Below are 27,633 nucleotides of genomic sequence, written 5' to 3'. Positions count from 1 at the left end.
TAAACTTACAAAGGGATACCCACTCTTATTTCTAGAAACTTTTTGTTTGCCACGTTATAAGTAAGACTGGAGGAGCTAAAAATGTGAAGTCTCTGTTTAACAGTTGTGCCCGCCTGCCCAGCCTGAGCTTTCCATCACATCCTGACTCTGGGGAGCCAGCACAATGCTGTTCTTGCAGAAGAGTCACCTGTAGGTGATAAAACTCAGCTCCTACCCTTCTTACCATACAACACTAACAGAGCAGGGTCTCCACCACCATGCTTCCTGCCCGTGACAGCTGTACACACACAGTAACCCCACAATTCTTGCTTTACTGACCCTCTACAAGTTTGAAAGCCTCAGTTTGTTCTGCTCAGAAAACAAGGCTTGTTTCAAACCAGCTTTCTTCTCCTGCAGCAGGACACAGCACCCTGGTGTTTTCCTCCTGCACAACAGGCTCAGTCCAGCAGCATCCTCATCTGCATTTGTGCTCATCACCAGTTTTTCTGCTCCAACACAGATGTCCTCCAGCAGAGCTTGTGCTGCACATACACTGATGCAGCAGCCTGTTTTCAGAAGGCCATTTCCCCTTCCCCAGCTCTCTCCCCTTGCTGCTGCTCAGGTAGCACCACTCAGTGCAGGGACCTTTTCCCATTTCAGAGCTACTCAGTAAATCCAGTGCTCACTCCTCCTCCCCTCTGCTCACCTAATGAGCTGAGCAGTGCTACACAACTGCTGATATTTTCAGGGACAGTGTAGAAGAAGTACATTAATGAATTTATTATAGATTTTTGTGTTAAATGTATTATGCAAATGTTAATCAGTTCCCACAGAACTTCAAGAAAGGTGCTGCATGAAATAAACAATACAGTGTTAGCTCTGGTGGTAAAATTCAGAGCTCCAGTCGCTTAATATTCAATATGCAAATCACTGAAAAAAAAACTTTTAAAGGGTATGTTGGTAAAATTTCCCTATACAAATGTGAACCTGCGTGCTCCTGGTCCCTGATGCTAACAGACATCAGCAAGTCAGTACTGTGCTCGTCCTTGTTTGATTAGGCATCCACTTTGCACATCACATTTATCGAGGCCGCTGAGGCCAACCAACAGCTTCTCCCTGAACCACTGCAACTTGCTGACATGTTTATGCTTCTCTTCTCTGATCCCAAGGAACACTTCTAATTCCTATTAATTCTAATAACTACAATGAATTCAGAATTAGCACGCACAAATATTTGCATAGCCTCAGCTAATTCAGTGCCTCGTAGTCTTCAAGGCACGGAGCACAACTGGTGCTGCACTCCTACCGTTATGCACTGCTTGCAGGACGACCTCCCACAGCACATCCCCGTGCACAAGACCCAAGATATTTTCTCCCAAGCAACAGCACAAACTGCAGGCACACTGTAGGGGTAGTTCTCTTCCTAGGATCTACTTGGGCAGCACTTTAGCAGCCCAGACATAGCTTAACCTAATGAGCTCAAGCCACAGTTAAAGCAAAGGTACAGCAAAGAGAGTTTTGCTCCTGCCAACCAGCAGAGTACATGCATAGTTACACTGCAGTGCTGCACCAGCAGTGATGCTGAGCTCGACCACTTGAGGTTTTCAACACAGACAAGGTGTGACTTGGAGGCTAACACAGAAAGCACCAAGAGAACCCAAGAAGCTCCTCAAGCATCTGAGAGGTCAATTAGGAAACCTTGGAAGACTGCGTGCCTTGAAGTTTTATAACAGCGTAAATGATTCATTCATCATTCTTCACTGGTCACATAATGAACAGTTAGACTGCTAAATGACCTCAACTTTGCCTTGGGCTCTTAACTCCAAGCTAGGAATTTGGTGGCCTGGCAGCAACTATTAAATTAATCATTAATGCTTAAAGAGGAGAAACGCCCTCTGTTCACAGGAGATCACCCAGAGGAGCCTGCTTGGAGCACAGCTCCCAGCACAGTTTTGCTGCTCCCTTAAAACAGGACCATGAGATCACTCTGGATACCCCAGCACCTTCCCTGTCTGTGGACATTTGACTCCTGGAGGAAAGTTTAGCACAGCAGAGAGCAGCTACTCACTCTGCCTGCAGAGCCTCTGTCCTTGAGGGTCAGGCACAACAAGTCCATGCTAGCTCAGGCAGGCCCATCAAAATGACCTGAAGCAGACCAACAGAACAGATTCACAGCTCTATCAGATACTCCTACTAAAAAACGTCCACCTGCTAGATTATAGTTGTGCTACAACACAAGTAGCACTGGAAGTAGACTAGTGGTTTATTCTTTTAACTTGTGCAAAAATAATCAATTCAAAGCCTGGAAGAAACTAAGATTTAATTTAACCAGATTAATATCTTAAAACGTAAAATAGTCAATAACAACAGCAAAGGAATTTATAAAGTCACATTAGCATGAAAAAAATACCCCCGAAGTACCACTTGTGGAGTAAGTTTTTCTCTGGCAGCTCCTCTGTGGACACTAATGGACAATTTAGTCTCATCTATTCCAACAGCAAAATCTAGTCTAAACAGCAGCTTCTGATGGGAGAAAAGTTTACTGATGTGTGTTCCTATATGTTCTAGACCTAAAGTAGGCCCAGCCCTAGAGATCTCATTTTCATAAGCAGCTTCAGCTTACACTGGCTAGGGGAGCTTTAGATAACAGGACAGATCACCCTAACCCATCCTGACACTGCACCCAAAGCTGCCCTGTGTGCCAAACTCCAAGCACACAGGGGTTGAGGCAAGCCCAGCTAGCAGAGCCAGCACAGCACACTGGCGAGCTTACAGTGCTGCAATGATCAGGTTAAATACAGCAGCCTAAAATTACAGCACTGTGTGTCATACAAGAGCGCTTCTCTTTTGTTCCTCTTCTATATTAAAAACCACCGTGTAAAAACCATGCTCCCCTCCTGCTGCGTGGGGTGGTTTTCAGACAGAAACTCCTACTCATAACTAGCTAGTCAACCCTTCTCAAAGCTCTTTGAGCAAAATAAGTTATTTCCATATGCATTAATAACATTGCATTTTTATAACTCCTGATATTACATTACTGACTGGCAGGAAGGCTAAAGGCAACCAATTATTGTGACCATAGGCATCGCCCTCAAAGGTGATGAGTTCAGAGCCCATGCCAAACCATGAGCCTCCCACAGCCCAAACACCCTCGCAGAGCCCCACAACGTCTCCTGTATCCTCTTCCAGTGACTGTTCACATCTCTTTCACTTCCACCATCCACAGGGGATGCCTTTTTTTCCTCAGAAAACAGAAAAAAAATAAAGACTCCATACTCAAAAAGGGAAGAGGCTGCCAGCTTCATTAAGGGACTACAGAAAACTTCCAGGCCCAAATACATCTCGCATAAGAAAAAAAAACCAAGAAGGTGGTGTTTTTTTGTTTTAATCTATTCAGATCCACTTATCAGACTCTAACTGGGGCCTCATTTTTCTACCAACCAGCTGTGAACTAATTGCAAGGACTTCTAACTAGTCCTGCTCCTGCACCAAGCATATGGCTCCAATTAAGTCAAACTGCAGCTGAGTTTAATCAATCTTCCTTAAAGCAGTCAAAGTTGAAGAATCTCTTCTCCTTCAGCTCAAAGAGTAGAGGAGAGCAGGAAAAGCAGGAGAGGAGTATTTGCATAAGGAACACTTCACATGTGCTGGGTTGCCCGCAAACACAAGGCTCCGAGCAGTCAGAAATGCTAATTGAACACTCTTCACAAGCCTTTCCTCCCACTTCATCCGAAAAGCACTGATTTGATCGGTCCCTTTTGTTCCTGGCCAAGTTGCACGTTTCTAACAGCAACTTGGGGAGACCAACCAGATCATTTCCCACAGCCAACAAACCGAATCTCTCATTGAGGTCTCAGCAAACCTGCCCACCTCAGGCCAGGCGCTACAAGCAGGTTTGTTTCCCTGGATTAATGACTCAGCCTATTTTGCTTCATCAAAAGGAAGACAGGAGACAAAATTGTTGAGTTTAACCTGCTCTTTTCACACGCTGTTTGATTTCTTCTGCTGAGAGACCGTTCAGACATTTGTCTTCAGATAATGCCTGGGTGAAGGGGAGGCACCCCAGCAGGGCGTCATTTCCCTAAAGTCCCAACGTCTCTTGTGCTTTTGTAATCTGAGGTTTTTATTAGCAGTGAAGATCTCAAGACCTGAGCAGTGAGTAATACCCATGCTAAAGTCTTTATACCAGTGAAGGAAAATCAATGCAGCCTGCAGCTAGGTGTCAAGAGCCAAGGGGTTTCGGAAGAGGGGATGTGCGGAGGTGGAGAGCGCCTTCAGCCATAATTCAAGTTGTCCCCACACGAGCAAAGAATACAAAGACATGTCAGATGTTATATACACAGCTGCAGACGCTATCAGTAGCTCTGTTTCTTTATTTGCTGATACTGAGCTCCAGGAGTGTGAATCACACACCTATCTAACACAGAAGTGCCTTCCCACGTGCCCTCTGGGCACTGCGTCCAGCCCTGCAGCTCACACAGCTGCCTACTGCTGCCAGCAGCCAAAGCAGGGATGAGCTAAAGCCACGTGCCTTTGTCCTGAGACACAGGAGGATGTAACAAGGCAGCAAATATTTCTGAAGCTGTTCTTTCATTCCCACACATCAATACAGTCAAACCCTGATGTTTCCAGGTAGAAAAACATTAGGCGCATCCTCAGGTTTCATTCACAACACACAGCTTCGTGAGCTCAGACAGACTTCAGGCCAGTGTAAAGCACTCGAAGCCCTGGTACTAAATCCCATCTCTTCTGAATTCACAGCCTCAATACATCCCTCTCATGCATTTTTCATTCAGTAGATACAGTTCCAGAAAGTTAATGGTTTTATTTCAAAGAAAGAATTACAGATAAAGATTTGTCAGGAATCATCTTCTTCCTACCTAGCTTGATGTTACCCCCTCCTCTCTTACACCTTTATTTGGTTTGGTAGCATAATGCAATGGAAAGCACAGCAACGACAGCAGAGCAGCAAAGTCCCAGGCTGCAGCAAGTGACAACCTGCTCAAATGCAACAGCCACAGGCACAGAAATAAAGGAAAGAAGCTGCTCACCTTCAGAAGGCCTCAGGAAGGCAGGGATCTGCAGCGAGATCCCCTCACCTCCACTGCCAACCCTCACAGGAGGGCTGGGAGGGGCGGATCCTGGCTTTACTCCTTCCAGTCACTCAGCTACCTTACATTGCATGCAGCTGAGCTGCCCTGGGCTGGCCCTGCCTTCCCACCAGGTGCTCCATCACTTTTCCAAGCTGTGACTCAGCATTTCTTCCACAGGCACCATGCTTCTCCCGTGTTTGTAATTACAATCATTTTTCTGTTCCGGACAATTTCCTCGTGATCTCTGTACCTCAAGTTGGTCTTACTTTTTTTCTCCCCTTTGCCATAAAGGGAAGTTATTTTAGCCCTATCATTTACCAGTGATTTCTTACAGAGATAGGATGTCAGATTTGCAATATCTCAGTGACCTTACCTAAGTGCATGATAATATTTTCTACATATTTTCTCAGCACTGATAGAAGAAAGGATCGAGCACAGCCCTGCGGGGTCACTTTAAGTTTGGCCTACCAAGATATTTTACGCTCCAAGTAACCAAAAAAATGGGAAAGAGGATGCTTTCTCCTTCTCCAAGTTCTGAAATCTTTACCATTCAGGTAGGCACACACGGATCGGCGCTGACTCTTGAGCATTTGGACTACATATTCCTTGTTTCCGTTCTCCTCTCTACTCCTCTGAAGCTGCTGCTTTTGGCAACCACCTCTCAGATACAAGTGGGAAGCCAAGGAAGAGAAGAGCATCTTGTTCTCAGTCTATAACCACATCCCTTTTTATACCATAAAAGCTCAGCTATTAAAATGGCAGCTGATACTGATCTCCACTGATGACCAGAAGGCAAACAACTTGCAAACTACATTGAAGGCTTCAGATCTTTCCACTTTGAAAGCGAGCCTTAAAAACTTGAAGCTTTGGCATCTGTTCTGCTCACAAAGAAACAAAAGCACTTCTAAACAGATGCCACGCAAAGCATCCCTAGGTAGATTCAGAGCCATACACAGAAAGAAGAGTCAAACGCACCCAACTGCAGAAGAGACTCTGCAGCTACACAGCACTCCTTCCCAGGAAGCAGCCCAGGTCCAAGAGATGCCCCCTCTCGTGTCTGACCCTTAAAGGAGCCCGGGGGTCTCCATCCCTCCTGGGCACCTGGGGAGCACAGCTGCAGTTGACCCATGTTCCCTTGTCCAGTCACACCCCTTCACCAGGTGCTCAATCACCAGTTCAAGCTGTTTCCTAACAGACCCCCTATAGCATCAGCAAATAAAGCAGAGCAGCTGTTGGCATCAAGAAGAAAATGGGGAATTCCTCTGGTCATGCCTCCCTAGCAAGCCAACAGCCATTGTGAGACAACAATGGTAGATTAAATGTGACTTGAGAGTGTTGTAACCTACACTGAAACCAAAGCTGCTGCTATGTATTTTGGAGACCTGAGCAACCAAACACCAGCCCAAAGCTTTCATCTCCTGATGACTGAAACCCAATTAAAGGAGAACCAAGTGACAGGTTTCACACTAAACATGGCTCAGCAGAGATGCTCAGCAGCTCTTAGCTCCCTGCTTTATCAAAGCTGTCACTTCCCCTGTCTCTAAGGATTGGTAATAAAAAAAAATTTTGATTTGCCTCTAATGGGTGTCAGGATAAAATCAATGGTCTGTCTGAAATGTGAGTAATTTCAAAACTACAAGTTTTTTACCACGAACCAATTTACACAAAAATAGGGGGGAAAAAGAGAGAGAGAAAGAAAAATTAAGAGAATGAAATGCTACAATGCTGAGTTGTTCAGCACATCAGAGAGAACAGCAGGGAGAGATAACACTGTTTATAGCAGGATGGGCTTTGATTAAACAAACGTGCTCAGGTTCTTGTTCTTTCCAGCACCTTTTGACAGAAAATGCTATAAAAGCTTGAAGCAACTCCCATGCCCCTTCTCTGCACAGGAAAGCTGTTGCCAGGATGAGAGCAGCCTGGACAGAGCGTCACTCGACTGCTGCAGCCTCCCCTGCCCTTCCTTCGGGGAAGGTGAGATTCCACTGACCTAGCCAGAAAGGAAAACTGAAAACCTTCTGCCATACACAACAGCACATACATCAGCAAAAGGTAAAAGATCCACTGCAGCACAGCAGAACAAACACATCCTTTCATCCTTCTGACTCCATTCCTTCCACCTTTCACTGTCTGTGCTCTGGTGATACTGTTATCTTCTCAACAGCACTGATGCTCACGGGCTTGGAAAGTGGATACCTAATGAGGCCACAAACTGATGGTGTCCATCTCCGTTCCTGGGAACAGCAGTGGAGTCTCCAGTACACATGGATCTCCAATCTGCACAACTCCATACTGTTTGGCCCTGTGAATAAGCAGCTGCTTGGCACCAAATGAAGTTGTGAACTGATGACTTAAGGTAGCAGTGGTATTTAACACGGAGCAGTTTTTAATGCTTTCATGAAGAAAATGAAGAGGCTCTAGACAAATGTACTGAAAAAGACGACTGCATTTGTGTGACTGGATCCAACACACTTCCATGACATGCACACCCTGGTACAGTTTGCAGTCTGCCTAAAAACACCTTACACCAACTGAGGGAAATGAACTTGCATGCTGAACAGTTCAATCTAGCACATTTGTTAGAACAGCTGCAATGATTGCATGGTAGCATGCTCTCCAGCCACACTGAGCTTCCACATTTCCTACCTGCATTGTTAGCTTCTCCAGTTTCATTTCCAGAGATCTGTTCTGCTCTTCCAGCTTGCCACGTTCAGCTTCCAGCTCTTCAATCTTCAGCCTAGAGAGGAAAGACAGTAAACATTGCATCCTTGCCCAGTCCCTCAAGAAATAGTTAAAACATAAAATCACAAACAGGGGCAGATGATCCTGTATTCCATATGACAGAGCTAAACTACTGAGACAGTCCAAACTTACAACTAAAAGATCCAAGTTTGCCTGATTAAATAATTATGAAAGCAGTAGTCAACGTACGCAACTTGAACATAAAGCAAATTCAACTTGGTCACTTCCTGAACCAGAGAAGGAGTCAAGAAGATCATGTTCCATAACCACCAACAGCTGAAATCTCCATGCATGTGTCAGATCTCTTTTTGATCTGATTTATACTTTTGGCCTTTGCAATGCTCCTTGGCAGTAAGTTCCAAAATTTAATTATGTGCTGTTTGAAAAATTAGTTCACTTTGTTTTATATTTCACATGTGATTATTTCACTGAGCGCCTGTTAGTTCTGCTATGAGAAGCTGTGAATAATTGTCCCATCCTCCCCCCTCCAAAGTACTTCACAGCCCTCCTGCCATCCTTTCCTGAAGGATCTCACTTCAGCCCTTCCCCACATCAAAAGCTTTTCACATTTCTGCTCATCATTATTGCCCATCCTTGTTGTTCCTCACGTTTTATATGGACCTCTTGCTATGAGAAGAGCTAGATGTACCAACAGCACTCAGATGTATTCAGTAGTGTGAAGCAGTTTTCTTTCCAACTTCTAACTCCCAGCATTCCATTTGTCTTTTTAACTCACTCTATATTTTCAGAAAACTGTTCACAATAATGTAGGATCTCTTTCTTGAGCAATAACAGCTCGTTTAGGGCCCACTATCGTACAAGTAGAAGTAAAGGGGTTTTTTCTTATGTGCATGAGATCCTTCTGAACCACTAGCAGCCGGATAAGTGGCATCATTTCATATTTCCTCAGCCTCCTCACTACTCACAGTCTTCTTTTTTGTGCTGGAAAATTCTCAACACAAAGCAGTCCAGGATCTCATGGAATACCCTCCATAATATGAAAAATGAACATTTATTCTTTGATTTTCTTTTAACTTTGCACGACACAGATTAATGGAAGAAAAACATATCAAGCTTACAAACCTTAAGGATATTACCTCTGACTCAGGAAATCCTAGAGACATTACATTATAAGCTAGGGGAGCCTACTGGCAAAGCACCCCAGCAGCTCTGCCATATGTGCAGGGGCATCCAGAACTGGCCACCAGTGCAGACACTACACTGGGACAGCCAGCCCTCTGTGGGGCTTAATTCTCATTAAGCCAACAAAAAAAACCTTCTTTCTTATTCCATTCAAGTTTCTTTTAGACCTTTGGCTCAAAGCTTTTTGAAAGGTCAAACATGTTGTATCAACAATATCAGCTTCAGCCAAATGGTTGTTCAGTTCTTCAGAGAACTCTATTAAACTTGTTACACAGGAGAAATTATTACAGAATGTTCAATATAACACTTTTGTTTGCATTTCAGTACAGAGTACACGAACTTCAACACCTCGAGAATCCAGCTGTCTCATTTTCACTTCTTGCAATTAATACACATTAGCACTGATCTCTGCATCCAATTTTCAGAGGATGCTTTTCTAGATTTTTTTTTTAATTATCTTGCTTGATAACGTGCACTTTTAAATTATCTAAATTAAGCTGAAAATCTTTGCACCGTGACAATAAACAATATGTCCATCTGCCATCATCCAGAAGCTATGCAACTGGCATTTCAGGTATGAGTGGGGAGTCATCTCTCCTAGAAACAGGGCAAGAGAGGGAAACGCGACAAGCTCTTCCTCAGAAGCTGGCTGATCTACATGTTCAGCACAGAAATGTCTCCCTTATAAATATGCAGCTTCAATTGCTTAAATTATTTGTAAGCCCGACCCCTGCTGGTAATGTTCAGATACTATAAAGGATCATCTTTTTCTCTCTTGGATGTTTCTAAGACGCAGACGAGCGGCTTTCAGCATCGCCGGGGCCATTCAAAAAGATCATCAATAATTTCCAGAAGAGATGCTAAGCTCGCAGGGATGGAGGATGCTGAAGAAATGGGAGACTGAAAAGGTCGGAAAAAAAATGGAAATTCAGAATGGAATTTATGTTGTTAATGGTGTGCTTCTAAATGGATAGCTGAGCAAAGCATGAGAACAGCAATGCTTTTCTGGGAGGAAGAACAGGAAAGCAGCTCCTGAAAGGTCAGAGGCAGACACAGGACTCCCATCAGTGCCCTCTCTGTACTGCACAAGCTGAATTTTTATTTAGAACAAATTTTCCCCACCTAGTCCCCAGTCAGCTGCCTGCCTGCACAGAGCTCAGGCTCTTATCTAAAACCATTCACAGCCATCACCAGAAAACGTCTGCAAAAGACCTGAGGGACAAACAAGGTGTAACAAGGGAAGGCTTAAGCTGCTACATTTCTAAATATTTCCCCTGCAATTTTAAGATGCATTCCTTCCTTCCTTCCTGCCCTCTATATCTGCCCAGGTGGACAGCAAGTCGCCTCGCAGCGCAGCAGGCTGCAGCTCAGTCCTGCTCACCTGCAGGGCCAAGAACACTGCTGGAACCTCTTTGTGCCAGGGAGATTTCAGGACTCACTAGTGCTTTCACAACTTAGCCCTGTCCTAACCTATTTTTAACGCTGTTAAGTGTCCTGGATCTGCAGCAGGAAAGCATTAAGAGCCGTTAGGAAACGGTTTGTGCTGTTCTAGCTTTGCTTCGCAAGCCCTGGGGAACACTCCCCAATGGCAAAGAGAGAGAAGCAAGGGAAATCCTATCTATATATAAACACAGCGAAGCATTTGCAGCTGGTGGTTAAGATACAGCAGTTAAATATTGAAAAATATTTACATGCTTGGCACCAGAGTTTTTCCTTTTTTAAGTGAATTCAGGTACAGGGCCAACCACACACTGCTTCTGGATGCTCCAGCATCTGCGCAGGCAGCCTCAGTCTGCATGCACCTTGCTCACTCTCTGTCCAGGGACGTCTGCAGGAAGATCAGCGATGCTATTTTATCACCGATTTGCATGCCTCCACTTTTTTCCACCTGGGAGTTACTTTCAGGTGGGGAGAACAATCCAAGATGCATTCATGTGAGAAAGACACAATGCAGAGTACAGGTACAGCATAACCATCCGCTTCATGCCCGTCCAACAGTGAATGCCCGCGCCCATTTTCAAAGCAGCCTTGTGGCATAAGGGAGGAAGAAACATCAGCTACTTTCCAAATTACTGACACCATTCTCGACTTTAGGGATACAGGGAAAATCATCCAGATCGATACTTGTAAAATTTACCAACTTATTCTCTACGTAAGGGCTTGAAAATATCCAAACTGTGAAAAAGATCTCATCATATTTCTGGAAGATTTTTCCTGCATGAAATGCAGGTGATTTAACCCAGAAGCAAAGGCTCCAACAGCAGCTGTCTCCTCAACCTTTTGCAAGATCAAATTTAGTGCAAGGACACAGACAAGCTGGCATCTGCTCTGACTTGCAGATTTTCCCCCTTCCCAAAATTGTGCTTTATATTGCCTCCACTGCACGTTTCACTGTCCCAAATTAGAAAACTGAACACACACACACACACAAAAACAACTCTATAGCTTCAGGTCTATTGAAATGACACTTGTGAGAGAATCAGGAGACATCGCATTATGCATGTTCAGACTGCCTACGATGTGCTCAGGTGGTGAGCAATAGAGGCTGGAGAGAAAGGCCAGGCTGCTCGTTTTAGGAAGAAGTAAAAAAACACCAGCAACAAAAAGTGGGGTCAGCTGTACGATTCCTCAACAGCAACCATGTGCTTCCAACATCCCATCCAGTCCAGGCACCAGTGACAGCTTGCCACCATCACTCCTGTGTCGTGGTTATTTGTTTTTAGTGTTCACAGATGTGGTACACGATTGCCTGCAGAGCAGCACGGGTATCACCAGTGAGGACATGTCTCACAGAGGCCCCATCTGCGAAGAGGACATGGCCATGTGGAAATGCTATTGCTGAACAAGAAACTACTGAATGGAGCAGAAAATATATGTGTTGGGAAGGCGCTATTAAGGGATCCAGATGGCATTGAGATGGTGTTAGGAGCAGAGCAGACAGAATTCCAGCAAGTGTGACTAATAGGCATTGGCAAGAACATGAATTTCTTTTGAATTACTGTAACTCTACCCAGTCACTATATCCACAGAAAACATTTAGGATTTACTGGGGCTGTAGTTTGACAGCAGAGAGAAAAAGTTCAGATTTGTTCCAGCTGAAAAGGTCCTTCAGCTGTTGCTACTTAAGTCTTTGGTGAAGTTTTTGTGTTTTTTTTTTTAATAGATTTCTTTTTATTTATAAGTTCTGAAATAATCGTTCCCGCACAGCTATCATCTTCCCTCTAAAAGGTGTTAATGCCTACATGCTCTGTGCTTTGCTGCACCCCACAGTACACGAACTCAACAATTTGACCACTTTTTCCCTTCGTAAGATCTGCAGAATATAAACCAATGGAATTTCAGAGGGAGCAGCAAGAAGTGTGAGGAATGACAGCATTAGCACCAGCTTTTATGGTCTCTTCAGAAACAACGATGCTGGGAGAGAGTTTCACATTTAAAGTTATAAAAGGTCTGACGAAAGAGCACTTTGTTCTCCAGAGGAGCAGGAAAAAACTGATGAAGTCTTTCAAGCCTCTTGCTGAAAATTTACTTTCCACACTAAAGAAAAAATGAGACAAAAGTATATTTTTAAAAGCTCTCATTCACTCACAAGACGTGAATACAGATTCAAAGGATTAATATGGATTTGTTTCCCCTTCATGCCTCTCCTCCTTTTGTTTTCAGAAGTCAGCTCCTAACCACGGGGTTTATATGGAAATGCCTGAAGCTCACAGTCCTGCTCTGCAGACTCCTCTTGCTGGCTTCTCCTGGTTTTCCTCCATTTTTCACATTCCTTCATGACAGCAGCTAACTGGAACGGCTGGGCCCAGTCCAGAAGAGCAGACACATTGCACTGTAGGTTAATGAGCTTTCAAAGACCACAGTGAACTACAGAAATGGAAATAGCTCTGTCATAAGCTGTGGGATTTCTTCCCCCACTAACCAATTTGTAAAGTTTGTACTCTTCTTTCCTGTTTTCTGCCCGAACTAATTTCTGGCAACCGTCTGCAGTCAAAAGGAGGAACAGTGGAGCTCATGGTGCCAGCTCCAACTTAGTGGCCATGTAAAACTGAGTAAAGACTTGTGGCCTGATGACACAGCAGGAGGGCACGCACAGCAGACCCAATCCCTATGCACACTGCTCTCCCTTCTCCTCCTTCTTCCATCACAGTTACCCAGTCGGGTCTCTGCTGTATGGAGAGGATTCGTGTCACACAAAGAGCTCTACCATGGGTCATGGAGAATTATTCCTGAACACCAAGCATGGGGGGAAGACAGTGAGTTATCGTGTGCTGCTTTGACAAGGAGTCACTTCAATGAAGAGCAATCTTGGCTCAGGTTCATGTCCAATGCACAGAAAATGCCAGAAGATGCAAAATAAGGCTGCACCGTACCCTTTGACTGCTCAGGTCTAGGACCATAAGCAGAAAGGTTTCATTTGGAGTTGGTCCTGCAATGCGGAGAAGGATGTGTGCTGCTGGATGGAGAGTCTGAGAGTCTGAAAAGAGCGAAGCTGCAACGGTAGCCAAAATATGGAAGAAAGAGCAGGCATTGGCTTACCAGCTCCTGAGCAAAAAGAGAACATTTTTTCAGTCATTTACTGTTAGAAACCAAGAGCTGAGCAGTGAAAAGAGTGATTAAAAACAAACAAATGCACGCTTTTTAAACAGCTTTGTAGCTAAATGACTAGCATCAGGGCTGGGGGCAAGTATTTAAATCAGCCTGCCTACTGTAACAACCAAATGCAATTCTGTAAAAAGCAACAGCAAAAAAACAGTGTGGAATTAGATCCAGGGACTGTGGTCTCTGTGCACCCAAAGCCCCAAGAGCACGCTGCACTGAAATGGGAAAGGCAAGACACAATATCACTGCAAAACCACGCCAGAAGCTCGGCTGCTTTGATTAAACAGCCTGCAGTGTGTGGCTCAGAACTGGAGAATAGCTCCACATCATTAATGGCTTTACTGGGAATAGGCTTGTGTTTCTGTCATACTTTGTGAGGAGGCTTTGACACAATTTCGTGAAAGGAGGAGAGAGATGAGATTAGTATCAAAGAAATTCTTTTAGAACAGAAGAAGAGAGTGAAAAACATGACCTAGAGGGCTTGAGGGCTACCAACGTGCAAACTCTACCACCACAACACCATAATGAGTGGGTAATTGTGAGTTCCTCTTGTGCCTGCTTGGGAAATAGGTTCTAATTCAGAATAAAGCCAGACATCTCCATTCTCTCTGCCAAGAGCCTCCAGCAGTGCGAAGCGGTCCCGGACCACGTGGCAATCCGGCTGCTCCCCCCTACACAGGCTGTCCCTGAAGCTGCTCCATTAATAGATGGCAAAAAATGCTGTTCAGTGAAGATAAACACTGAGTAATGAGTCTTGGAGTGGGAAACAAAGAGACTGAATGTCTCCTCCATGAAAGGGTGCTGCAGCCCATACCAGCCCAGGGAAGGAGAGACTGAGGAGCTGCTTTAGAAACACTCTGAAAACCTTCAGCTCCCAGAAGACAGCAAACAGGAAGCTGGCTTTACTGATAGGAGGCACAAAATTAATCAGGAATGATGGGTTTAATGTTGCTGTGGAGGTGCTGAATACTTCTGCAGCAGTACAAACATCAGTTTTGAGAGGGTCTGCTGCACCTCAACAAAGGAAAAACCTGAACGAGCTCAGGTCAAACTAAGATTCACAATAAGCAGAAGTAGATGGAGACAGGTTTGCTCTGTTGAAAAAGGGAAGTTGCAGCATATTATCTTCTACCAGAACTCACATGCACTATAGAATTAAAAAAGGGAGATGTGTGCCTTGCACCTTCAGTACTACTACAGCACCTTGGGGGAACTGAACTGTAGGACTGAGTCCCTGTGATTAGGCTCATAGCCTTAAAATGAATTGGAAGAGCTTAGCTGAACATGTGTTATTTTCCAATACTTTCCCTGTGCTACGAAACTGGGCTTTCAAAGCCATAAAACAAGCTCCAGAGGCAAGCCACAGGAGCAAAGTCATAACATGCAGGCCAGTAATTTCTGCTTTCTGCAAGATTCTGCTTGCTGCAAAAACTCACTTTTAGTCCTAAGAGGCAGTAACACTTTATAGTGATGGAGCTGAAAATATAAAAGAATTAAGAAGTGAAACTCCAGCCAAAGTCTTACATCAGCTGAGAATAAAAAACTCAGCCTGTCAAGATCTGATTTGCTCAGCTTAAATAAAAGGAACTTTATTAAACATTCAGAAACAGATGAACTTTTCTATGCTCAGTATTTACTGTGTCACCTGGCTTGGAATGGAAGCTGTAAATGCTTTAATAAATACATGGAAAGGTTGTCTAGCTTCCCTGTAGCTTTTGTTAATGTATCCTCTGCTGAAATGCTGTTTTGTAACTTCTCTTTCACTGAATAACAACAGGTACCCCTCTGCCATCTGCAGCAGTGCACCAGGGGAAACATCCCTCTTTTATCTCCAGTGCTACATGCACATCAGGACTACAAAAGCTCGATTCTAAACCTCTTTACATACATGCCAACGGATCCTGTGTTTACAGTCCGGATTTGGTCAAAATAAGAAAAAAACAGCAATGCTCTTTCCACAGGGAAGGAAGTCAATAGGGGGAACAGTGATGCAGGAGCCAGTCTTATGAATTATCCGAATGCAAGAGACCCCAAATACATTATAAGAGAAGAGCCTGCAGACTCTCAAAAGATTAAAAAAATTAAAGCTTATAAAGTATCTAAATAAGGAAAAATCAGGGGCTGAGGCTTTCTGCTAATGCTTTGCGGCTTTCTTACGTCCATAAAAACTGTCAGGAAAGTAAAAAGTGCGCTCAGGAAAAGAAATACCAGGTCAGAAATACAAGGAAAACACGTTCTAATCAATGTCAGGTTGCTGCTCCCTGAATAAGAGGAGCCCACATACGCTGCGTGGCAACGTGGCACGAGGAGGTCCTCCACCTGGTGCTGCACCACAGGACAGCAGTAACATCAGCAGACAGCGAACCAGCTCGGGCTCTCCTTTCTCCTTGGTTCCTCTGAAAGTTGCAGAATCTTCCCAGCTTTCCCCTTGCTTTGCTCACCTGAGTGTGTCAACCTCCTCCTTGGTGATGAAGGTACTCTGCTCTGCGGCGCACTCTCGAGACTTCAGGACCTTCATCTCCACCTCCAGCTGCAGAAGAGAAAAGGTATGAGTTCCTCAGTGCCAGCAGGGGAATAGAGATGTGAGAAGAGCAAAGGAAGGAGGAAGGAATCGTGATCTCTTGCACAGGTCAGACCCTTCTCAGGATACTGACAACTCCTCATGTGTTGAATGCCAAAACCTCAGTTCATCCTCCTTTGCTCTGCACTCCCTTTTGCTTTCCCCAACACTTTCTCTGAGGTGGATGAGGCACAAGTTGACTGTTTTCTAAGTTGAGCTCCTGTTTCTTTTTTAGAGATTTCCCCAACCCATCCCTAATGCATAATTGGATGCAGAAAGTTATCTGTGTGGTATTAGGAGCTATCTGGTACCCAAGATTAAGTATTGACAGTTTAACCTCATTTAGCATCAGTTCCTCCCATACAGAAATGAACCACAGGATTATGCTGTCTCGTCCAGGACAAGGCTGACACACACATGCTGATTGGAAAACACTAGGGAATATTTCCAGCATTTCCAATATACATTTCTAGCTCAAGCTGCTCACGTAGGTCTGGTGGAACAAAACAGCAATTTCTGCCTTTGGACTTGTTTGGAAAGAACTCACAAGAAAACGTTTCAAACGTGAACCACATACCACAAACATGAAAACTTCTTACCCAGGCTCAACCATTCCCATGGTCCCTAACCACACCCCCAGTCCAGCTATCCAGACGAGGCACAGGTGATTAAACCACATTATTTGCTTCTAGACCTCTCAGAAAGCAATTTATCACAAACTGTAAGCAGAAAAATTACTTGGAGGACACACAGCTTCTATCCCAGCACCTTCTTCCAGCTGAGATCTCATTCAGAATTTGGACTTCCTTTTAAGAAGAGCACACTGACACGTGCAGCCCCACTGCTCAGTCCTGACATATTGCCTCTTTGCCCTTCCATGTTCACCAGGAAAGGCAGACAGAATATGGCAGCACTGTTAGCAGGAAAGGGCAGGAAAGGGAGGGCTGTGTTATTCTCCCCTCCCTTTCCAAGGGCATAGCACTGGAGCAGGTAGAGCTGAGTTTTTAGCCAAACTTCTCTCTGGCACCCCAAAGCCCTGCGTTCTCCCTTTGCCTGTCAAAAGGCATCCAGGAAAAAAAAAAAAAAGAAATAAAGCAAGGCCCACCTGCATCATCAGGCTGTACAAATGTTAATGTATATTAGCTGCCCGATAAGATTATCACTGCCAGAAATGCTTCCTTCAATTTTCTGATTACCGAGCTTATCTCTCCCAGCTCAGCCCATCACAGATGGCTGAGGATAAAGCGAGCGCTCCACACAGTTCCAGGAATGTGAATAAAAGGTACCGGGACGAGGAGCAGCCTTCAATTCCAACCTGCTTCTAGCAGGATAGCACTCATCATATCTCTTGGTTCCCACGTCTGCTGAAGGCTGGATGTGTCTGCTATTCAAGTTTTCTGCTGCTTTCGGACTGCATGTGGACAGCGTTTGAAGATGGAGAGGCTGGTAAATATGTTATTTATCACACGCTAAGCGGGCTCAGCCTCGAGTCCAAGTGCCACCTGCTCACTGACAGGAGCAGATAAATCACTGCTGCCTTGCAGGGAGATGGGGGGCGGAGGGGAAGGGCCAGTGAGATGCTGCTGCTGAGGGAGGGGGTCTCCCATGTTTGCTGCACAGAGGAAAAATGGAGTGAGAATGGGAAAGGGAGATGGGAGAGCGAATGCAATGTGAGTGCCGCAGTGGAAAGCATCAGAGTACATCTTGCTTGTGACACAGCGGTGACAAATTCGTGCCAGGTATGCTCTGCAGTGGCATGATGAGATTCTGCTGGGTTTGTCAGAGGGAGGAGGGAAGGGCACAGGGTCTGTAACGGTGTTTTAAGGCATTTCTGTGTCTCGTGCACCAAAACCAGTGGGCTGTAAATCTGATGTCCCTGGGAGAAGAGGGCACTGACTGACGCTGCTGGAGAGTTTCAAGCTCAGGCCAAGGCACAACTTGGTGCCACTGTGAATTACTGACATTAAAATCTCATTAGTCTTTTCTGCTGGCACCAGCCTGGCACTGCACAGCCACCGCCTCCCCAGGCACACAGGTCTGATGTCTGAGACAGAAAGCAGAGAAAAAGTGGGCAGAAAAGCAGCAGAACTGAAGGGGGAAATAGGCAGCAGGAAGGCAGTACAAGCACAAAGCCATGCTCTGTGATTTTCAGACATCGAGGAGGTGGTGAGGTCACCACCACCGTTCCCATTGACATGGTCTCTCAGGACAGATCCTGGGAGCTTCTTTGGGGCCTCGGGGTTAACGTTGCCCACCATCAGCCCCAGTGATGCCCCATTTCACAGTAATCTGAAGAGAAGCCAAACTTGGATTACTCTTTTTCTTGAAAAAAAAAATATTTATCCAAGTTATCCAAGGTTTTCATGACACTAGAAAGGCCACAGTCATGAGTGGTGTCAGAGTCCATGACTTGTGAATAAAACACGTAAACAGGTACTTAACATTTTGACTATGCAATGTTCTCTTTTCAGCACATGCTGGAGCCTCTTGCTCTCAACCTAAATTGATAGCATTTATCCAGAACCTTTTCTCCTCTCTTACTTCACAAGTGTGAATTTCAGCCTAGCTTCATTACTGCCAATTGAAAATGATCCGGACACACATGGTGTATAGAATAATGCCAGCATGACCACATACACCAATAGCCCAAAAGGTCAAATGCAAATATTTTTTTCCAGAATAAACACAGTCATTGCTGTTTACCATCTGAGAGGAGAGGAATAAAGAACACAGATTTTCATCTGTTCTTAATTAACTGGAGTCTCTCTCTTCTCTCAGGCTCCCTTTCCAACCTGTCTGGACAGGACTTCAAGATGGCAGTTCTCCTCCAAGTGTAAACGACAAAGCAAACACCCACAGCACTGCAAAAATTGCGCTCCTCTCTGGTTTTCTCTCCTGTACAAATTATTTCAAGATCTTTCAGATGACAGGAGACATATAAAATTACAAATTCATCCCCTGACAGCTAGAAGAGAGAGAATTTTATTTCAGAGATCAGATTTACTCGATATATTTATGGCATTTGTCATTGCTGACCCATATTTGTCCCCTCCCAAGCATGTACTCAGTCTCTACAGTGCCACGGACCTGCTGTTCCTCCCACTTGACTCTGTCGGGCCTCAGTGTTGAAAAGATGAGCACTTCCAAAGCATCCCACTCACCCACTGCCCACACTGCTCTTCCAGTGGGATTTATTACAGATTTAAGCTTCTGAGTTAAATCAGTCACCCTCATAAACCATGTTTATGGACTTCTGAAAACTGGAACACGCTGTCCGAAATAATGACCAAATCCCTGTTCTGGTGCCACATTTTAAGCAGTGAAATTCTAAAAGGATTTGGTCTGAAGTACTTCAGCTCACTTGCTAAAGTGGAAGAAGGGCCAGTTCATTTTCTCACATCATGTTCACGTATTTCATAGAACACATGCTGGAAACATATAGCCATTATTTGAATAATGAGTGCATTTTAGTGAGGGGCTGATACAGCAATCTTACCCTGATGAAGTGTGTCTGCACGTCATTCAGCATTCTTGGAGCTGTAAAAAGCAGGAAATGCTGAATCCATTATAAATGTCTAAAGGTTTAGTTAACAATGGGCTGATGCAACATCCTTTGAAAGGCCTTCCTCAGCAAAAGAGCTGATTTTAAAAGGCAGAGATAAATAGGCACTGAATTGCAGAAAGCCAGCATGGAAAGGTGAATTGAGAGGTTCTGTTTGACTACAAATCTCAACACAATTTAGCAAGCTATTTAAATACATAAATATTTAAGTGTATGAAAACCAAGCAGATTTGGAAGCGGGTGCTAAAACAGACTACAACAGAGAAATAGGGCCCTGAGTGTGACCCATATGCTGTGGTTGGAACACAGGCACACTCTGGTTCCCCACGAGCCCATAACCACTCACTGCAGAGATGTGGTTTTGCTTCTCTCCAAAGCATGCACGAGCACCAAGGATGTTGTTTACCTCTCCTCCCAGAGACGAACACGACAAGCCTGGTGACCTCCTGATGTCTACAGACTCACAAACACGGTGTCAGGACAGAAATCCAACGTACATAAACACCAGTGAGCTTAATTTGGGTGTCCAGCAATACTACAAGGCAGTAAAAACACCGTGCTGAGCACTTCCATCGATCATTCTGCTCAGCAAAAGCAGCATCAGCTCCTGCAAGCACCCAGGGCAGCAGGGCTGCTCCCTTTCAGTGCCTGCAGAGGAGCCTCACCAGGTTTCTTAACAAAACACACATTTCCAGTCTTTAACCTTACTTCTTCATAGAACTAGGACAATATTTGCAAGACACAATATCACTTGTCGCTCAGAAACAGGCCAGGCAGCCCAGGATTAGCTGGTGCATTTTGAGGGGAAATTAATCCTTGACGCTGTTGTAGAACAAAAGCAATAAAACCAAAGAAAATCAGATATTCAATAAAAAGTGTTTCAGAACAACCTATTTCCCTTTTGGTTAAAACAAAATAATATATCTTTTTCTTTTTCTTTTTTCCACTTTGAAGACAAAGGAGAACTAGATGAGTGTTGCTGCTCTCTATGGGTTAGCCAGTCTGTAACAAACTTGGCATGCTTTTATCACAGAGAAGACAGGGCTGGAAGCAACCTTCCCATAGACAGTACTGAGAAATACTCATGCATATATATTATTGTATATACACACGAACTGGGAAATGGACATATGCTGACTTCTGCTTCTCTCCAATACGGTCTGGATTGTGTGGTTTTTTTTTTCTCCTCCTGTTGCAGTAAAAAGAGAGCAATTTTTCAAGTTTATACTGAATGTCATTCTATTTCATTTCCAAATATAATCTCCCAGAGAGAAGGTTCACTTGCCCTATTTCCAATCTCTAAAGTTAATTCACAAATTTATATTCCTTTCTCCCACTCGCTCTCCTAAATTAAGAGGCGTAATTACTAGGAACGCTTGCTACAAACGAATAAAGTGCCAGGGGAGAAGGAGCTGTCACCGCCGGACGCCGGCAGCAGCCGCCCTCCCCTCCTTCCATCCCCCGAGGATCCTGCTTAGGAGGCAGTTTCTATCTTTCCCATTAGCAGGGGTAGCTCACACGCAGGAGCTGTGCCAGCCCCTCCCTCCCCAGCCAGGACAATCACAGGGAACAAAATTACAGAATTAAGGCCAGGCTGCCCAGCAGCCAGGGATCCCTGCCCAGGTCCTCCCAACACAGCTCTGCCTCTCCCCGACCTCCCTGGCAGCAGCAGGTTTCCTTAATGATGGCAGAGGAACTTGGAGCTGCCATCTAAAAATTCAGCCCCACTCTCATCCCTCTCCCCCCTCCCTGACTCCAGCACCCTCTCAAAAGGAAGATTGATTATTATAATCAGACTCAGCTCTGACACAGCATTTGCATTTTCAAAGCACAGCACAGTCATTAACTAATTCATCTACCCCAAGGGAGCCCTAACGAGCTTTCACCTCTCTCCCCTCCGATTCCCAATCTGCAGGCAGCCTGCAGCTTTTCCTTACACACCTCCCACTACATTGTGCTGCACCAGCACGACTTGGTGCAACTCCAAATGGGTCCAGCGAGCCAAAATGAGCCCCACTGCAAAAGAGCACGGGCACACTGCTCATAGCTGCTTGCCCTAAGGTTCCCATACGTAGGCACAAAGGTACAGCCATGCAAAATAAGGCCAAGGCCACAAAGGTCCCAGACTTCCCATGACCACATAAGACTAGCATCAATCACCATCCTGAGCCGTATGCATTAAGGACACATCCCCACACCATGCTCCCCAAGCCTCAGCATCCCCTACCCACAGCCTGTACAGTGAGCTGAAGTGCTCACACCCCACATCCCTCCCCAAAGTCTGCCCTAAAACTGCCCCAAGCTGCAAGCCACCAGCCCTCTGTGTCCTGCCACGTCCCAGCCCAGCTGGCACCTCACCCTCGGTGCCCCAGCACAGCTCCACACCCGCAGGTGCTCCGCACAGCAGCACATCATTCTTGACGAGCAATACTGTCTAATTGGAGGTGCTTAACCCATCGCTCAGATGATCTGTTTCAAAGACTCCCATCTGGAATACTTAAGAATCAGGAAAATATTTCTCTTCCCTCTTGCTTTTTAATCTCCTGCTGCAACACCCCAAGACTTGAGGCATGGGATCTTAGCTCAGCAGGGCACACAAAGCTTCTCAATAGCCCACGTGGCACAATGCTGGGGGCCCTTTGTGCCCATGTGGGCAGGTTGGGATGGAGTCTGCCTGGCACGCAGGGTAGCACCCTGCCTGGGGCTCAGCCTGCAGGCAGCTGACACAGCCAGCAGCACTGCACATCTGCAGCACATCTCCCATGTCAACACTCATCGTGTGGGTGCCAACACACAACTGCTTGGACCTTTTTCCTCTTCTTGAGCCTTCTTCTTCAATTCATGCTGTCTTTCTTTCCTTTCTGCACTCTGGGAGGGGTGTGAAATGAAGTCACGGAATAACCTGGCCTGGAGGGGACCCACACGAGAGACTGCGAGTCCTCTTGGCATCACAAAGAGCTACCTAGAAATTAAACCACGCATCTGGAAGGTGACAGGCTGGAAACAAGCATCACTGGACATCTCACGAGGATGTGAGCTGGCTCAGAGATTAACAAAGCTGGACAGTCCGAGGGGAAGAGGAGCAAATACCCTGAGCAAAAGACCCACGGTGCAAAAGAAGTGGAGACGGTGGTTTAAACCCATGGGTTTACTCATGGTGATGTAATTACAGACTTCAATTCTCTGCACCAAAAGAAGGAATGAACACAGGTCCTCTCCCTCCTGCTGCAGCTCCCAGGCTCACAAATCAGGCACCGTCACACAACAGCCAAAAATCCATGCCAGCTCTACACTCAGACCCCTCCACTCGTTCCTTTCCATGTCTGCTCAGCTCAGAGCCTCTCTGTGTTCCCAACCTTGCTCCACCACTTCTGCTATCCTGCAGATAACACCTTTAATTACTACCAGAAGTTCCCCCCAGCAGGGAAAGCAAAACAGATGGTGTTCAGTGAGAACAGGAAACTCCGGAGTAACTAGCCTGAACTGGCTGACACCTCTTACCTGTTACAGCACCAAGCACTGGGTAACAGAGCTTTTAGAGAACTTCCAAGGCTTCAGCACTCTACGTACTGCACCCTCATCCAGTGGCACTGCTGCAGTGGAGATGGCTGTTCCCAGGGCAAACAAGCAGTAGGAACTTTAGCCAGAAGCAAATCTTTTAGCAGCTGTAACTCGGAGGCAAAGCAGCAAATACGCCTGCAAAGACACTGTACCTCCTCCACACAAAGCCTGAATGCAGCTTGTTTCCTGAAAGCATACCTTTGAGCAGTTTCTGGAGCAGTCAAGAAATGGCAGCTGTAATCCCACCTCTCCCTCCTCCCCATCAGTTTTCTTGTTGAAAAATCATCACATAATGAACAGTCGGAGAAGAACCTACGCATTTCAACCAACCACCTAGGAAGAAGATCAAAGAGGAAAGGAGAGAGGAATCGAACACCCATTTTTGTTCCTTCGTCTCCTAACCTGAATACAGCAGAATCAATCTCTACTGAACGCTGAGAGCAAAGGAGCCTTCACTAAGTGCTAGGCTGCAAAATTGAATGCAATCCTCTTGTTCCAGCTCCCATGGAACCACCCGCAGCCTGTACTGTACTTCAGTGCTTTAATGAACAGCTCCAGCCCCGTGTTGTGGATTGCTGGCACATCTCTGCAGAGAGAGGGTGGGCGAGGGGACCTCTGGGGCTTCACACTGAGATGAGTGTGCAGTGATGGGCAGCACGAGGATGGGGACGTGGCCAGCGATGTCCAAAACGGGCAGCTCTTGTGACAGAGCCTTCCAGCTGCCTTCCAGAAAGCAGCAGATGCTTGGAGGAGCCTTGTTCCCAAACTCCACCTGAAGCACAGACCAAGAAGAGCATATTTAAGAGCACTCACATGTTTCCAGCTAAATGACCCATTGTGTGGACCTCCTGCCACAACACACAGCGGGCTTTTAATGTGTAAGAAGTGGGAAATCTCTTTCCCTGGGCAAAATAGCAAAGGTTATAGTGCCTGACAAGATTGCTCTGCCCATTTCAGCCTCTTGGGATTATGCCTGTGCTCTCCTTCTGTTGCCAGCAAGCAATCAAAGAACAAAAAAGCAAAAGTCAATTCCCTCTCAAACACCGTATGTTCAGTTCTGGTGCCAGAACAGAAACCTGGCATTTTAACCTTTGGTGAACATGTTCCTGCTGCCACCAACAATGAGCTCCGACACTTCGCTCCGAGGGAAGGTGTAATAGATGTGCTGGGGATGACATTAGCACTGCATACACCATCAACAGGACAGGGCCTGGCAGGAGCTTGATTTTATACAGCCAGTCTTTAGAGGTTAATGAAATATTCATAAATAAGTTAAAATTCTCCTGACAAGCTAGATCCTGTAGTACAACAAAGAGTTGTCAGCCTCAATTAAGCAATTCCAAAAAGGCAGGGCTATGCCATTCATTATTTACCAAGAGGTCATAGGAAGAATTCTGCTCGATGATCTCTGTGTCTCTGTGGATAAATTAGGCTTCACAGCTCCTGCTGGAGGACTCGCTGCCCTGACACAGCCCACCACCAGTCCCACCCACCTCCAACAGCTGACAGCAAAAACCAGTGTGAACAAGCTCTACTAAGGGCACGTGGACACACAGAGATCGAAAGCAAAACAGATAGTGCAGCAAGCTGATTAGGCTGTCAGCACAAGGACCAAGGCAGTCTTGAAACAAAGTCTGTACGCCTTTACCTCACTCTCGGTACACCTAAACCCATCCCTGGGCAAGAAGAAAAGCATTCAGCTATCTCTGATCCGTGGGCATGTCCACTGAGCACATCCTCAGGGCCACCGAAGTCCAGCGGTGAGCAATGCACAGCCTGCTCCAGATGAGCTGTGCCTGCAGAGCTCGGACCTCTCCAGCTGGCTGTTCTGCTGCAGATGGCCCCAGGAGTGCAGAAGCAGAAGGAAGGTGGTTTCCTTCCTTGCCACAAGCAAAATGGAGACTAAGGATTGCTTTGTCTGATTCGAATGTGACTGTTCCACGTCCCTCATTCTCTCCATGTACTGCTCTAATAGCACCCATTCTTCCTACAGCTTCTCCAAGCTGCCCTGGAGGAGAAGCAGAAGAAAGGGGCAGAAACTACTGAATCTCAGGGCGGCTTTCACCTGATCTTCCCCCAACTCAACACGAGTCTGAGGTTGCCCACTAATTTCATGTGATGGTGAATGAAGCCTGGAAAAACACGGTATTTACATGCATGTTAATTATGCTTCTGTGTCTTAAGGCTGCATCTGCTATAATAAGGTCTCTGACAGCATCCCTGTCCCACTGATTTCACTTCACCCAGTGTCTCAGTGTAACTCACTCTGCAGTGACACCAACAACAGGACTGCTCTCATCACAGCACAGCACTGCCCCCTGCTCAGGAAAATGATCCGTTTTTCTCCTCTGCTCCAACAACTGAAGATAAAATAAAATAAAATGCCCTCGCCCTTTATTTTCACCCTTCGTCCTTGCTCCAGTCACAGCCCTGCAATGCAAAGGTGAGAGCATTAGCTCAGTTTTGAGCCGAGCAGCACTCACTCACCATTATCCTTCTTACCAGCAGCCCGTGCTGCTGCAGCTCAGGGCTAAGGGCACACAGCTCTGCAGATCAGGTTCCTGTGTTCCTCCCACTGCTGCAGGGAAGACTTCTAACCCTGCATCAGCTGTTACCATCTTCCAGTAGAAAACAAAAGCAGGCCTGCTGGAACCAACCGGTGCTGCCGAGTCCCATCGAACTTTAACACTAACGGATCCAGCAGCAGGTTCATTTGTGTAATGGGACTTCTAAACAGACTGTTTATTTCTTTTTAATTTGAAGCAAATGGGACTGCTTGATCCCATGCACCTGGCTAGAGATGCACCTCAAAAATGGACTGAGTCTCTTCTTCCAACCTAATTATAATCGCAATTAGATATCAACATGTGAAGGTCTAACGTACTGATCATCACTCTGGTCTGTGGGCACTTGGGTGGCACCCATCTACTGCCACCCACTGAGCCCACAGCTCTGCTTTGCAGAGATGTTCCTGACACTGCCACAGCTTTGTGTGTTGGACATGATGTTTTCCAGGGTGGAACATGCAGCACACAGCCAACCACGGCCATTCGTCACCTCCTGTACTAAGAGAGGAGGAAAAATTCTGTCTGTGCTCCTCAGAGCTCACTATATTCCTACACTGCAGAGAGGAAGGAGGACTAATTTTAATGCACTCATTTACAGCAAGCACTTGAGAGTGTGCTGTCATGCAGGAAAAGAAGAGCTACTCTGAGTTCTCTGTTCAGCACAGGCAGGTTCACAGAGCATCGGATGCTCTGGTGCTTCTGCAGCAGCCACTGCTGAAACATCACCCGGGATGATGTGAGCACGCTGGTTACTGATCTTTGAAGGAAGAGGTTTAAAGACAGCTGCAAGATTCCAGAGCAGGCTGAGGAGCTTGTTGTAAGGAAACACTGGGAGGGACTGATTTGTTTTAACCCAGGCAAGTGAAATGCTGGGAGAGAACAACTGTCCTCTATAAATATGTCACCATGTAAATACAAGGGAGGAAGAACAGTCACTGTAGTTTAAGGAGATTAACACGCACAAAAAAGGATATTACCTGCACATATATTTCCAGCTGGAACTGAGAAAATTTCTAGCTGTCAGGGTAGGCTCTCAGTGATAGCAATGGGACAAACAAGCTAAGGATTTTCAAGACAAGCTTGATATGAACTAAACTGTATGCTGCAATTGCCTCAGCTGCCGAAGGATCAGACCTGGTCACCTAAAGAGTCCTCTTCCAGCCTTCTGTTACTACATAATTTCATTCTGGATCATTATTTGGCTGCTGCTTTATAACCAGATCCATGTTTTCCCTAAAACTGCCTCACTAAAAAACTGCTGCCGTGTTCACGCTGAATGACACACTGCCCATCCATCCTGGGCTTGCTGCTCTCATGCAAGGCACTGCTATAACGTCTGCCAAGCGCTGGGGAGGTTTGCTGTCATCTTGCTAAATCAATTTGGAAATGATGAAAGGGATTTTTGATAGATGGAGAATTTCTGCTCCTGTTGGTCACCTGATTTCCCCTCCCAACCTGTTGGTTCTGTGTACGTTCTGGAAAAGCTTCACTTCCACTCATAACCAACGTGGCTTGGTACTCTAATCCCACATTTATTTTGTGCCTACTGTAGATTATAGAGAGAACTGACATCTCCAGCAATGAGCACCAGTTCTGTCATTCTTGTGTCGACTGCTCCATTTCTTGCTTTATGTTTAGTAGTTCTTAAACAAGAAGTAAATCAGCTACATTGCCTGATTACCTCGGGCAGACCTCCTGTACTGAAGTTCACTTCTTTCCTGCGACCATCTGAAAAGTAAAAGCTTGTAAATCTGAAAAAAATAAAAAATTTGACCCTCACTTTGTACTTCTCTTATGAATCAGAAGTCAGAGCTCCTGACACTG

General features: G+C 45.6%; 1 protein-coding gene across 3 annotated transcripts in view; it reads right to left on the bottom strand.

The window, feature by feature from the left end:
- Window positions 1–27,633, bottom strand: part of MAD1L1 (mitotic arrest deficient 1 like 1) — a 307,407-nt gene that overhangs the window by 133,550 nt on the left and 146,224 nt on the right. For all 3 annotated transcript variants that reach the window (XM_065732905.1, XM_065732906.1, XM_065732907.1), the window contains exons 14-15: window positions 16,001–16,089; window positions 7,719–7,809 (exon numbers count right to left, since the gene is read on the bottom strand). In XM_065732905.1, coding sequence (XP_065588977.1) covers window positions 7,719–7,809; window positions 16,001–16,089 — 180 coding nt within the window. The remainder of the gene's footprint in view (window positions 1–7,718; window positions 7,810–16,000; window positions 16,090–27,633) is intronic.

This window comes from Cyrtonyx montezumae, unplaced genomic scaffold (genome assembly GCF_038088225.1).
Source record: "Cyrtonyx montezumae isolate F1298 unplaced genomic scaffold, pur_monq_1.0 scaffold_16, whole genome shotgun sequence".
Taxonomy (NCBI): domain Eukaryota; kingdom Metazoa; phylum Chordata; class Aves; order Galliformes; family Odontophoridae; genus Cyrtonyx; species Cyrtonyx montezumae.
Note: the sequence above shows the minus strand (reverse complement) of the source record. Positions and strands in the feature narration are given on the sequence as shown.